The sequence below is a fragment of the Protopterus annectens genome, chromosome 12.part0 (assembly GCF_019279795.1).
Source record: "Protopterus annectens isolate FY-2018-M chromosome 12.part0, PAN1.0, whole genome shotgun sequence".
In the NCBI taxonomy this organism is placed as follows: Eukaryota; Metazoa; Chordata; order Ceratodontiformes; family Protopteridae; genus Protopterus; species Protopterus annectens.
In genome coordinates this window covers 1,531,409,295-1,531,420,535 of record NC_056746.1, presented here as the reverse complement: position 1 = coordinate 1,531,420,535, position 11,241 = coordinate 1,531,409,295, and the positions used below count along the sequence as shown (strand labels likewise).

Below are 11,241 nucleotides of genomic sequence, written 5' to 3'. Positions count from 1 at the left end.
TCTCTATCCAGTATATGTGAGCCAACAATGTCCCCCATTCCCAACCCTCCACCATCAGGATCCTTGGTGCTTGTTTTGCTTGAATGCAGATTGTCAGGATGGTGGTCAGTCCCAGTGCTAGGCATTTTAAAATGCATCTTTAATTTATTAACTTCTTACACTAAAAAATGAAGAACAAAGATCAAACTGCTAAGACCAGCACAAAAAATAATTGAAAGAATAAAACATTTCAACAGCAATGGAAGAAATTCACAATATCAAAGTGAGTAAATATAGCACTTTTATTTCTTTTTACAGAACTTTGGGCTAACAGTTTCTTTCATGATCTTTCAGCAATATTTACTGCCACAAGCATAAAAATAAACTTGTATGATACATATCCGTAAATATATATTTTCTTCTATGATTGTGGAACACATTTTTGTATATTATACAAATCAATTCTATCAACGCTTTTACCCTTAAAGGCTAACCATCCAAGAACATAAACTGGCAGCCTTTTCATTTTAAACAAATAACTACTATTCACAAAATGCTCCATACTGCATTAATGGTGTCACTTATTTTGAACCTAAGACAAAAGCTTCTGGAAGCAATATCTTATGCTTTTTCTGTGGCCTGAATGTTCATTATTTTGATGCAACCAGAAATGTAAATTAACAGTGCAGCTCTGTGAGTACACTCACAATAAAAAACAAATGTGTGAGTAAGCTCACAATATAAAAAAAAAAAACACTGATGTTCAAACAGGGTTACTGTTGCAGTATCACTTCTCATCCAAGGGAATGGAATTAGCCGCAAAAGAATATCAGCCTTTCTACCTTCACAACCAGAATTTCTGAATATCCCCCAAGCAGAAAAGAACTGCTATTCCTGTCCAGGACATCAGTATGGTGTGTGACTAAACAAAACAGCTTCTGTCAACTTAAGCTCTTTTTCTGGTTAAATAAGAGACCAACAAGTATGCCCTTGTGTCTGCAGTTTATAGGTCTGGTACCATGCTGCTACCCAGACACTGGTAAGGGTGTCTCTGGTCTCCCTCCTTAAAGGTGTGTGTGTGTCTTGATTAAAATGCAATAAGTATTGGAGACAGGCTAGAACCTAATCTTTACTCCCTCCACAGTAACAGAATAGTGCAGTTCCTAAAGGCCCCTGCTGTCCTTCAAGGCCTGAATTTTATTATTCTTATTGTATGGATCACCACTGTAGTATCATTCTTTATATACAGGAACAGTGTTAAAGTTAGCTGCCAAGAAGGCAGGTTGGTCCCAGACCTGAAGGGGTGTTGATAACATGTCCTGTAGTACCCATAATGGTAAGCTCTGCTTACTTCTGGACTGAATGTCCAGCATGTAGCGCTTGGAAAAGGTGGGAATGGTGGCTCAACTGGCTTCTCACAGATGCCCTGCGACAGTTAAATAAAGCTGTTGTGACTGTGATCTTATTTGACCTTCTGTTTTTCCATGGTGATCACAGCACAATGAAGTTAGCCGGCCATTAACAGAGCTGCTGTTTTACATTAGTTTGCCTTCCTCACCTGGCATAATGAAGATAAAGCTGATCAGTCTGTCTGATGTTGTTTGTTTACTCTACACACTGCAAATGCCTATGTTCCTTCACTAGCTGCAACATCCTTTTCCCCTCTTCTGTTGAGGTTTACAAAAATAGTGGTAGCTGGACTGTTTGATTCATAACCAATTCTGACATTGTTTTTGGTATAAAGGAGGTATTAGTTCTAAGGCTCCCCCTATCCTCCATGGGGTAATATTCACTAAAAGGTTTTCTGGGATAAAAACTTAAGTGTCACTGAGGCAATAGACTCAAATGCAGCAAGGGGGGGGGGGGGGGCAGCTTTTTTTCGCTGGAAAATTAAAGTTCCAAGCAGGAAGAACAGGCTTGCCAGCGAAGCTAAAGTGCATGATTTCCTTCAAAAGCTGAGTGACTGCAGAGTGAGAGGACTATGGAGAGCCATGGGGAGAAGAGCATCAAGAGCAGACAGGTTCATCTTTAGCTGCAAGAATTATAACCTCAGCGAATATCTCAAGGACTCTAGTCTATTACTGTAATAAACTGGATACATAGCACTTCTCTACAGATGTATCCTCTGAACCCTACTAGCCTGGGACTAATCATGCTGCCAGCATTAGGCTTTTAAGGTACAGATGCACCAACAATCCATTTTGCTGTGTTAGCATGGTGCACACATTCATTAGTGGCAATAAGCTCTCTTTGTTCAACTGAATGAGTTACTAGAACATAAGGCATCCCAGATGGAATGACATTATACTAAGCCCTGCCTTTTTTTTTTTCTTGTCTTCTCGAGTACACTTGGGAGTACACCAAGGTGTGTGTGTGTGTGTGTGTGTGTGTGTGTTGGGGAGTCTCATAAAGGAAGGAAGCAGTGAAGCACCCTTGTCACTTTTAGGGTTAACCTAGATAATTGGATGGGCAGCCTCAAACTCCCTTTGTTGGTTTAGCTTGGCTTGCTCTCCTTGATGCTAGAGGGAAATTTTGAATACGGATTTTTGGCAAGGCTTGAAATAGTCTGCAAACTGATTGCCTACTACTTACCTATGAACCCTATCCACAAAAAGGAAAACAAGTGTTCACTGTCCCTGCTCTGATGCCTGGAAACCTAACAGAGCTTTTCCAAGTAATTACCTTGTGATAAAGACCGGACATATTCCTGGTGTTCTTCAACTCTGATCTAGATCTTGGAAAACTATTCTATTAAGTTTTCATTAATGGAGACTGCAGGAGGTTCAACTGATGTTGCCTACTAGGGAGTTCCAGTGTAACAGGACTGCATCTGAACAGGAGGTGCAGCCTTTGTTGTGAGACCAGGTCCCAAGCAATGCCCTCCTGCACATTTATGTACCAAAATATGTCTTGAATGCCTGCTGAGCATGGATCAGAGTTATTTCTTTCATTTACATGTTTGCCCAACAATGTAGTGCTCCACCTACCCTGGACCTTCTGTAATTAGTACATAATTTCCAAGCAAAGTTTGAGGCATCTGATGTCAGGGCCTGGCTACTGTCTGGTGGTAGAAGTAGAACTCCTTCAATGTCATAATGCAGATGAAATATTACAAAACAGTTTAGACAAGCATTTCCCAAATTAGGACATATCATTCATCTAGAACAGGTTGACAGACATATGTACTGAACATTCTCTTCTTGTAGCAAAAATGAAATGTGGTACGGGCGCTTTCCTTCTTGATCTGATATTTTACTGACATTTTAGCCAGGAAGATGAGTTCATCTTAACAGTGGGGGTGTCTGAAAATCAGGATGCCAACCAGTGGTTAATTTCCATAGATCAAGAATGACACTGCAGCAGTGACGTGCATCATTTGTAGTTACTTAGTTTGCTTATGATGATTACCCCTCCCACACACACAAAAAAAGCACATGAAGCAATAATATATATTTAAATGTTTTAAAGAATGCAATACTAAGGATTCTTAAAGCAGTGTGGGGAAAGCTGTATGTTCCACGTTTAGGAGTCTAAAACAAAACAGATTTTAATTTAGAAAACAAAAAATTGCAATAAATATGATTGCAGTACTATTTTTATCAGGCACATAAGCAAAGGAAAAATAAATTATTCTACAATGGTTTACACTGTAATATTGAGGGAACAGTAAAACACAGAGTACAAAGAATGAAGCAAAATTGTATTTAGTGCCTGCATCTTCTGAAGCAGATCAAAGTAACAAACCTTTGGAGCTGGATAGAACATCTGTACCATCTATAACAACTCACTCCATAGTTCGAATACAAAAACGTAATTTTTTTTAATTTGTTTTGTTCACAAAGGGAGCCTACTTTATTTTTTTTTCTTGGAGCTAAAAACTACTGCCATGAAAGCATGAAAAAAATCCACAATGTTTCACTAAATCAGAAGCTAGCATTTAACTGCAGCAACAGGGAAGTCTTATGTTTACGAAAAAGACAAGTTATTAACCACCTTGTAAGTGGAACACCATACACTGAAAATCAGCATATGTGATTATGTAGTGAAACCTCAAAGTAAGTAAAGTAGCTGCTCTTCTAAGTTGTTTATGAGAAACCAGAATACCTTGCTGGTATATGTACATCACTGCCCACTACCTGCCACGGCATCATTTTGGGGATGTGGTCATAGGAAAAATAAATGAGTAAACAGTACAACTAAAATACTAAAAAAAAAAGTATAATCTTCACTGTTTCTCAAAACTATTTGAACTTTAACATCAATACTATATCTGGAAAAGAACAAACGCATAGACAGACAACTGATGTACACAAAATGATTTTAAACAGTCTGTGAAGTCAAATACCCGACACCAATACAGCCTGATGTAGGTTTTGTGCTGCAGCACACTTTTTTTTTTTTTTTTTTTTTACTGTGATCAGTTTTACAGATCAAAAGCTGACTTGCAAATTAATCATACATTACAACAATTAAAGTTTTCTATACCCCTGAAGAAAAGACTTTTCAGTCCAACCAATAAAAGATGTGCTTACATTTAAGGCACAGATTCTCAGACTTTTGTCATGCAGAGCCTCCCTTAAGACACAAAAAAAATCATTCAACGTCCTCTATAGATTAAAAAAATGCACATGCTGCACTTGCACTGCAAAGATGCAGACTATTCTCAACACAAACTCTTTGAAATGATGAAACTATGGCTTAGTACATTTTTTACTGTTAGCTTGCATATAAATACTCACACATGCATTGACTTTTATCCTGAATTCAACCAAATTCCACGTAAAATGTAACTGTTTAGTGTTGATTTCAAGTATACAGCATTTTCTGACTAGCTCAAGTCTCCCATAAAATAGTTCAATCCTCTTGTGGAAGGCTTATCTGATCTTTTGAGAAACACTTACCTTGGGTATACAAAATTAAAAGATAAATTAAACTCACCACGGAGCTCAACTAAAAAGCAGGAGTCAAAGAATTAAATTACAGGGCTGGAAATTCATAAAAAGAAGGTTCATGAGATGATTTTATTTAAACGTCAATGTACTGCCCTAGAACGCGAGGATAATGGGACAAAGAAAAATACAAAACACATTTTGAGTTGTTTTTCATTCCATATAATATCAGAACCCTCCCAACCTCCCTCCAAAGATGTGTTCATATGGCTGTTTGCAAGAAAAGGAGTTTGACATAGGTAAATAAAGATTTCTCAAATAAAAACATTGCCAATATTAGCCTGTACAGCTCAATGTTAAAAATGTGCAGGTGTTACTAGCTACGGAAGCCAAAGAAGCCCTTTATGTATCCTGTAAGGCCACTCTTTGCTTTTTGTTCCACTTTGTCCTCCAAAGGAGGGAAAGCTACATGGTTAAGGGCCAAATCGAAGAACAATGGCTTGCAAGGGATTGGCAGAAAATCAGGCGGAAACTTCACCAGGCTAGCCTGCTTGCTTACAAGCGAAGGATCCAACCGAAACACATCCAGTTGTTCAGACAAAGGCTGCAATGAAACATACAAAAAGACAAGTTTTATTACACAGTGTGTTTTTGGCATGTCTAACAGAACAATATAAAAATATCCCACGGTTACAATAATCAGATGCGCTACATATCTAAGACACTTAAGGATTTAAATACAATTATAACCATTCATAAACAGAATGTATTCACAATAAAAAGACCAGATACTACACCCAAAAAGGATTCAAAAGAATAAATTTAAAAAGGGCATGGATGAATATGCCTGCCCTGAGGGCAGCAGGAGTACATAAAATAAATGACCCAAAGTCTCCTGGAGACGACTTCATTAGCATTTCAGTGTAAATTACTCTTGGTCATTAAATGAAAGATGAACTTATCATAACAGTAGATGTCCTACTGATCACAGTCGCAGTATTCCAAATACACAAATTTTCACTGTTGACATTTGGCCAGGGTTCCAAATCTCATCTTCTCTAGATTGTACATCCGATGTACGAAGTCAGCTCACAAACATAGGGGTATAGGCAAACATTTGAGAGCAGATCTGCAGACTATTTTCAAGTGAGTGGGTTGAAGACCTCTGAGAGACTGCTCAGCTAAGAGTGGCCAAGAAGGAAGGGACAGGAGCCCCCTCATTCTTATAGCCCTGCAGGCATGGCAATAAGAGAGAAGAAATGGTATCCAAAATGGGAAGGATTACAGAACTGTGATCAGCACGACATCTACTGCTATGATAAGCTCTTACAAAACTGTAATTTGTCCTGACTGAAGATCACTGTTGCAATATTCCAAACAGACAGGTGATTCTCGGAGCTCAAGGTAACAGAAGGGAGGATGATTAATGGGGAAAACTGTCCAAGACTCCAGAGAGAACTGACCTAGTGAAGGCAGCTCTGGATCTAGAAAAGACATCAGTTTTGTAATGTTTAGTGAAAGTGTGTACAAAAGATCTGGGGCAGCTTTCATGATTGTCCCAGCATCAACTCCTTTGTAGAAAGCCACCGAGGATGCCACTGCCTGGTAGAGTGAACTTTATGGCAACTGGGCAAGGATTTACATTGGTGTGAGTAAAAGAGTAGACTGACTTGGAGATCCAGCTTGTAATGATTTGTTTAGATGCTGCCTGGTCCAGTTTGGAGTCCATGAAAAAGAAACAGTTGGTCTGACTTATGAATAGACTTAGTTTTATCCAAATAAAATCTCAGCTGCTTGTGTACATCTAGGGAGTGCAGGAGTCTTTCCCCCCAGTTCTGTAGATTAGGAAATAAAGTAGGCAAGTTAATGGACTGGTTGAGAGACATCTAGTTCCCCACCTTAAGCATGAAGGAGGGGGCTGCTGTCAGAAACACCCTATCCTTGTGGAAAAAAAGGCTGGAACTGCCTTCAGTGCCTGAAGATCTGAGACGCTCCAAGCAGAAGTGAGGGCTAGAAGTAAGACAGTTTTCCAGGTGCAGAATTTGCAATTTGCTGAAGCTGCTGTTTTAAATGGTGGAGCACTGACTTTTCCAGTTCTAAGTTGAGGGGTTCCAAGGATGGAACACAGACTTCCTTGGGGATCTCAGATGCAGCATTCCTTTTATGAATTGTTTGACCTCAGGCCTGGGCATAACAGGTAGACTGAGGGGTAGACAGGCAGAGATGGCTGAGAAGTGGGCATTGGTGTAGGAGTATGCAAGACTTGTATTCAGAAGCCCACACATGTTACTTTAGGATAAAAGGAACCTCTAAGTTTTGCAATGTCCTGATTATTTTATGACACTAGGACAAATGTCTTCCATTTGGCTATGAAAGATTTTTGGGTGGTGGGTCTCCGCTTCCTGGAGAACCCGCAGTATACCTTCAGAAAACTGGTGCCTGAAAGGGATCAGGACCCTGTCATCCATAGGCACAGGTTTATGGATGACAGGTTTGGAAGAAGCAGTGATCCCCTCTTCTGTGTGATGAGATCAACCTTGTGTGGTAGCCTGTGGTGGCTGCCCCTGGCTACACGAAAGTGAAGGTAGTACCAATACTGCCTTGTCCAAAAGAGTCACCAGTAAGAGTCTTCGTTTTACTTTCTGGACCTTTAGTAATACCTTTAGAATTAATGGGAGTGAAAAGAAAGTGTAAAGATATGTCACTGTCCACTGAAAAGAAAATGCATCTGTTTTCCACGCTGAGGGGCAGGAATAGAAATTGCAAAATTGAGGAAGTTGCTGTTGCTCTCTCATGCAAACAGATCTATTTGAAATGTTCCCCACCTGTGTAGAATGTCCCAAAAAGACCTGCTTATTTAGGGTCCTTGTGAGGGTCCTCGATGGACCTACTCAGTGAGCCTGCTAGAATGTTGTCCTTTGACGGGATGTACACAGAGAGTAGGGTCATGCTTTTCTGGGAAGCCATGTTCCAAGCAATCTTAGCTAGTCTATTTAACTGGTAAAATTTGATCTCTCCTTGCTTATTTATGTGCCACATGACAGTGGTGTTGTCTGTGAACACTCAAGGAGAGCCTGGTTTCCATATGTGTGAGAAAACCTGAAGTGCTTGGATGAGGGCTTAATATTAGTCTACAGAATGAGTGTGTTGGGACCATATTTCTTTGAGGTAGCACTGAATTTTCCTCATATGTAATCAGGCTAGTGGGAGCACAAGGATGGGTGCTTCCACGAAATCTAGGGCCCTTAGAAGTTCCCTGACTGAACATGTGTTGAGGGAGGATATGGAGTAGAAATAAGTGGTAAGGCACTGCACCTTCTCTTGAGGCAGAAAGGCCTACATCCTCTCGGTTTCCAATCTGCAGCCCAAGAACACTAAACCCTGGGTGGACCAAAGAAAGGACTTTCTGTAGATGACGATGAACCCCAGCTGCAAGAGTAGACTGAAGATGAACTGGAAGTGCTGCAGTTAGATCTGTAGCAAAGTAGCCTGTATCAGCAGATTGTCTAAGTAAGGTAAAATGTGAATTCCTTGAGTTTGGCTGAAGGCTACCACTGGTGATAGTTTGTGAATACTCTTGGTGCTGTGTAAAGCCAAATGCAAAGCAGTAAACTGAAAGTGAGATGAGCTATAAAGAACTTGAGGAATTTCCTGCAGGAGGGGGTAAACGGTAATACAAAAAAACCAACACAACAGTGAAGTGGTTGCAAATCTAGTACCTCCAAAAAGTAGTCTAAAAACAAGCAAAATAAAGCACTGGAAACTGCTACAAGGAACCATCTCTATTATGCAAGCTAGAACTTTTGCCAACAGGCTTCTACAAGCAATCCACTCATAAAAGACAACTATTAACCATAAATAAAAATGATCATCAAATCACATGACTCCAATTAATTAATTAAACCTGTTCATACAGGTATTTAAGCATTGGTTTTAAAGCGAAAGCAGCATTTAAACCTGGTGGTATGTGTGCGCTCATTGTAAGTATCTAATGCATTTCTTCATTTGCTGTTAAAAGTTGATCACCCACACGCATTGGTGAATAAATTACTTTTAAAACCATGAACTTAAAACTATGATTGCTCTCCTTGTCTGAAATATGCTTATATAGGGCTTTAGTAGTAACTTTACTTCTTATATCACAAAGATGGTCACATAATCACTCTTTAAGTTTCCTAATTGTCATGTATATATAATAACTATCACAGGCTTCACACTTGGCCATGCAAACAATACTGAGTATTACAATTCCCATAAGCCTGTAAGGTTAAATCCAGAAATTATAATAAATACAATCATTGCATTTAAATGTCTCCTGCTTATGACATTAAAATAGTATTTTGGTTGTTTCTTGTAACGAAGTGTAGTACATCGTTTGTATCCAAAACCTGGAAAGTAATTCACCATTAATGGTTGTCTTTTATGAAAAAGCCTGTTGGTGAAAGTTTTAGCTTGCATAATAAAGAGACGGTTCTTTGTAGTGGTTTCCAGTGCTTTACTTTGCTTGGTGAATGGGAATATGCACATAGGTATCCTTTAGATGCAGACAAAATAGGGTAAACCTGTGGAAGAATAACAGGCAACAGAGTATGCAAGGAGAGCATTTTGAAAGTAGTCACCTTTAGGAAAGCGTTTAGCAGGAAGAGATCCAGAATAGGTTTCTATTGTCCTCTTCTTGGAACTAGGAAAAATCTGGTGTAAAACTCCCTTCCTATCAATTTGGCAGGCACTGGCTCTCTTCTGCCATGGGCCTGTAGGTCTAGCAGAGCAGGTAGAAGTAGCTGAAGTGGGTTGTGGGAAGGAGGACGGATGCTGTTCAAGGGAGGGAGTTCCTTACAAGACATGGCATAAGCCTTTTTATGTCAGAAAGCACTCACTGCTCCATGGTAATCTTTTCCCAAACAGAAGTGGACTGAGTTAAAGAAGAGCAGAGTGGTACTGAGGGGGGTAGGGAGGAAGGGGACTTGGAAGACAGTCACTGTGACTTTTCTGAGAAGGGAGACCTTCCATACCTGGGGTCCCTCTATATCTCTGGAAATTTCTTCATGGGTGCCTTCCTGTTGGTCACAATGAACAAAACATGCTGGAGAGATAGGTTCTTGACCCAGAAACTCCCCATACTCTGGGATAGACTGCCCATACATGTCAAGCAGAGCGCCTCCTTGGCCCTCTTCAAAAGGAACCTTGACGACTGGATGGGAGATGGGAAATTTACCCCGGGGTCCAAGGAAGTAAATATTGTGGGAAGAAATAGCCAGGGAATTGTAATGGCTAGGCTTGTATAACCCTACGGCTGATAGCCTAGTACCAAACTATGAACCTATGGATTCCCTTTTAACGAAAGAAGCACGCTTGGTATGGTAGTTTCTCTGGTTTCTTGGAAAAGAAATCAGCACAATCTGTCTTCAGTCTTACATATTTAAAGACTTACTGGAAAAACGCAACTCTAAGTTGGCTGCCTGTGGCTGAAGGAAAGATTACATCTTAGGATGAATCTGTGAGCTTGGCTTTGAAATCCTCTGGCACAGACTGATTGAGCAACCATGCATACCTATGGATGACAGTACTAGTAGTAGTTGCTCTGGAGGAGACATCCACAGCATCATAGCTACATTTATACTGTGTCTGGCTACCTAAGTGGCCTGGTTAAGAGAGGCAGAATTTGTTTTTTGAACTTTGAGCCAAGGGAATCATCAGCTACCTTGTACAAATGGTTGAGGATGGACAACAAATACTTGGTAGTTAAGATCCATGAAAGCCAGAATACAGGAAGTATAGATCTTCTTTCCTCACCTGTCCACAGCTCTACTGTCCTTATATAGGTTCATAGGTTCTGGAGGGTATTTGCACTAGATTGTAAGTTAGAAAGTTTGTCCAAGAAGAGAGCCACTGCAGATGGGTCTGTCACAGGGTTCTTATAGAAGAATTTAAGTTCATCTGGAACTTTACAGAAGCATGTCTGGCCCTTTGGAAGCAGGGGACTGCAAATTAATGGCTGTACAGGTAGACTGGAAGAATCCAGAAAGGCCTCCAGAAATGGAAGGACAGGTGAAGGGGCAGGATTGCCCACTTCCAGGAGACTGTAGTACCTTTTCAGGCCCTCTGATATTTGTTTAGACACATACTCAAAGTGCTTCATTATGTTTAAACTAATCTCCCTAAAAGAAGTCCCTTCCACAGGTGAGTCAAGAGAGATGGAGTCTTCATCATCTGTTGGGACTTGGGGGGATCTGTGTGAGCAGAGGAAGATGAATCAACAGAAATTTGCTGACAGGGTGTTGGGGAGATGATTTCATGGCCATAATTTTGCTGAGCAGACCTTGAGAGAAGTCCATCCATTCCTTCTCTCTAGACAGAGGGGGTGAAGGGTCAT

At 40.2% G+C, this 11,241-nt stretch overlaps 1 protein-coding gene across 1 annotated transcript in view; it reads right to left on the bottom strand.

Annotated features, from left to right (window-relative positions):
- Positions 1-267: 267 nt before the first annotated feature.
- Positions 268-11,241, bottom strand: part of SRP68 (signal recognition particle 68) — a gene marked incomplete in the record, with an annotated part of 1,223,106 nt that continues 1,212,132 nt past the window's right edge. The window contains 1 exon segment of the mRNA XM_044090499.1: positions 268-5,472. Within this exon segment, the coding sequence (XP_043946434.1) occupies positions 5,245-5,472 (228 nt within the window).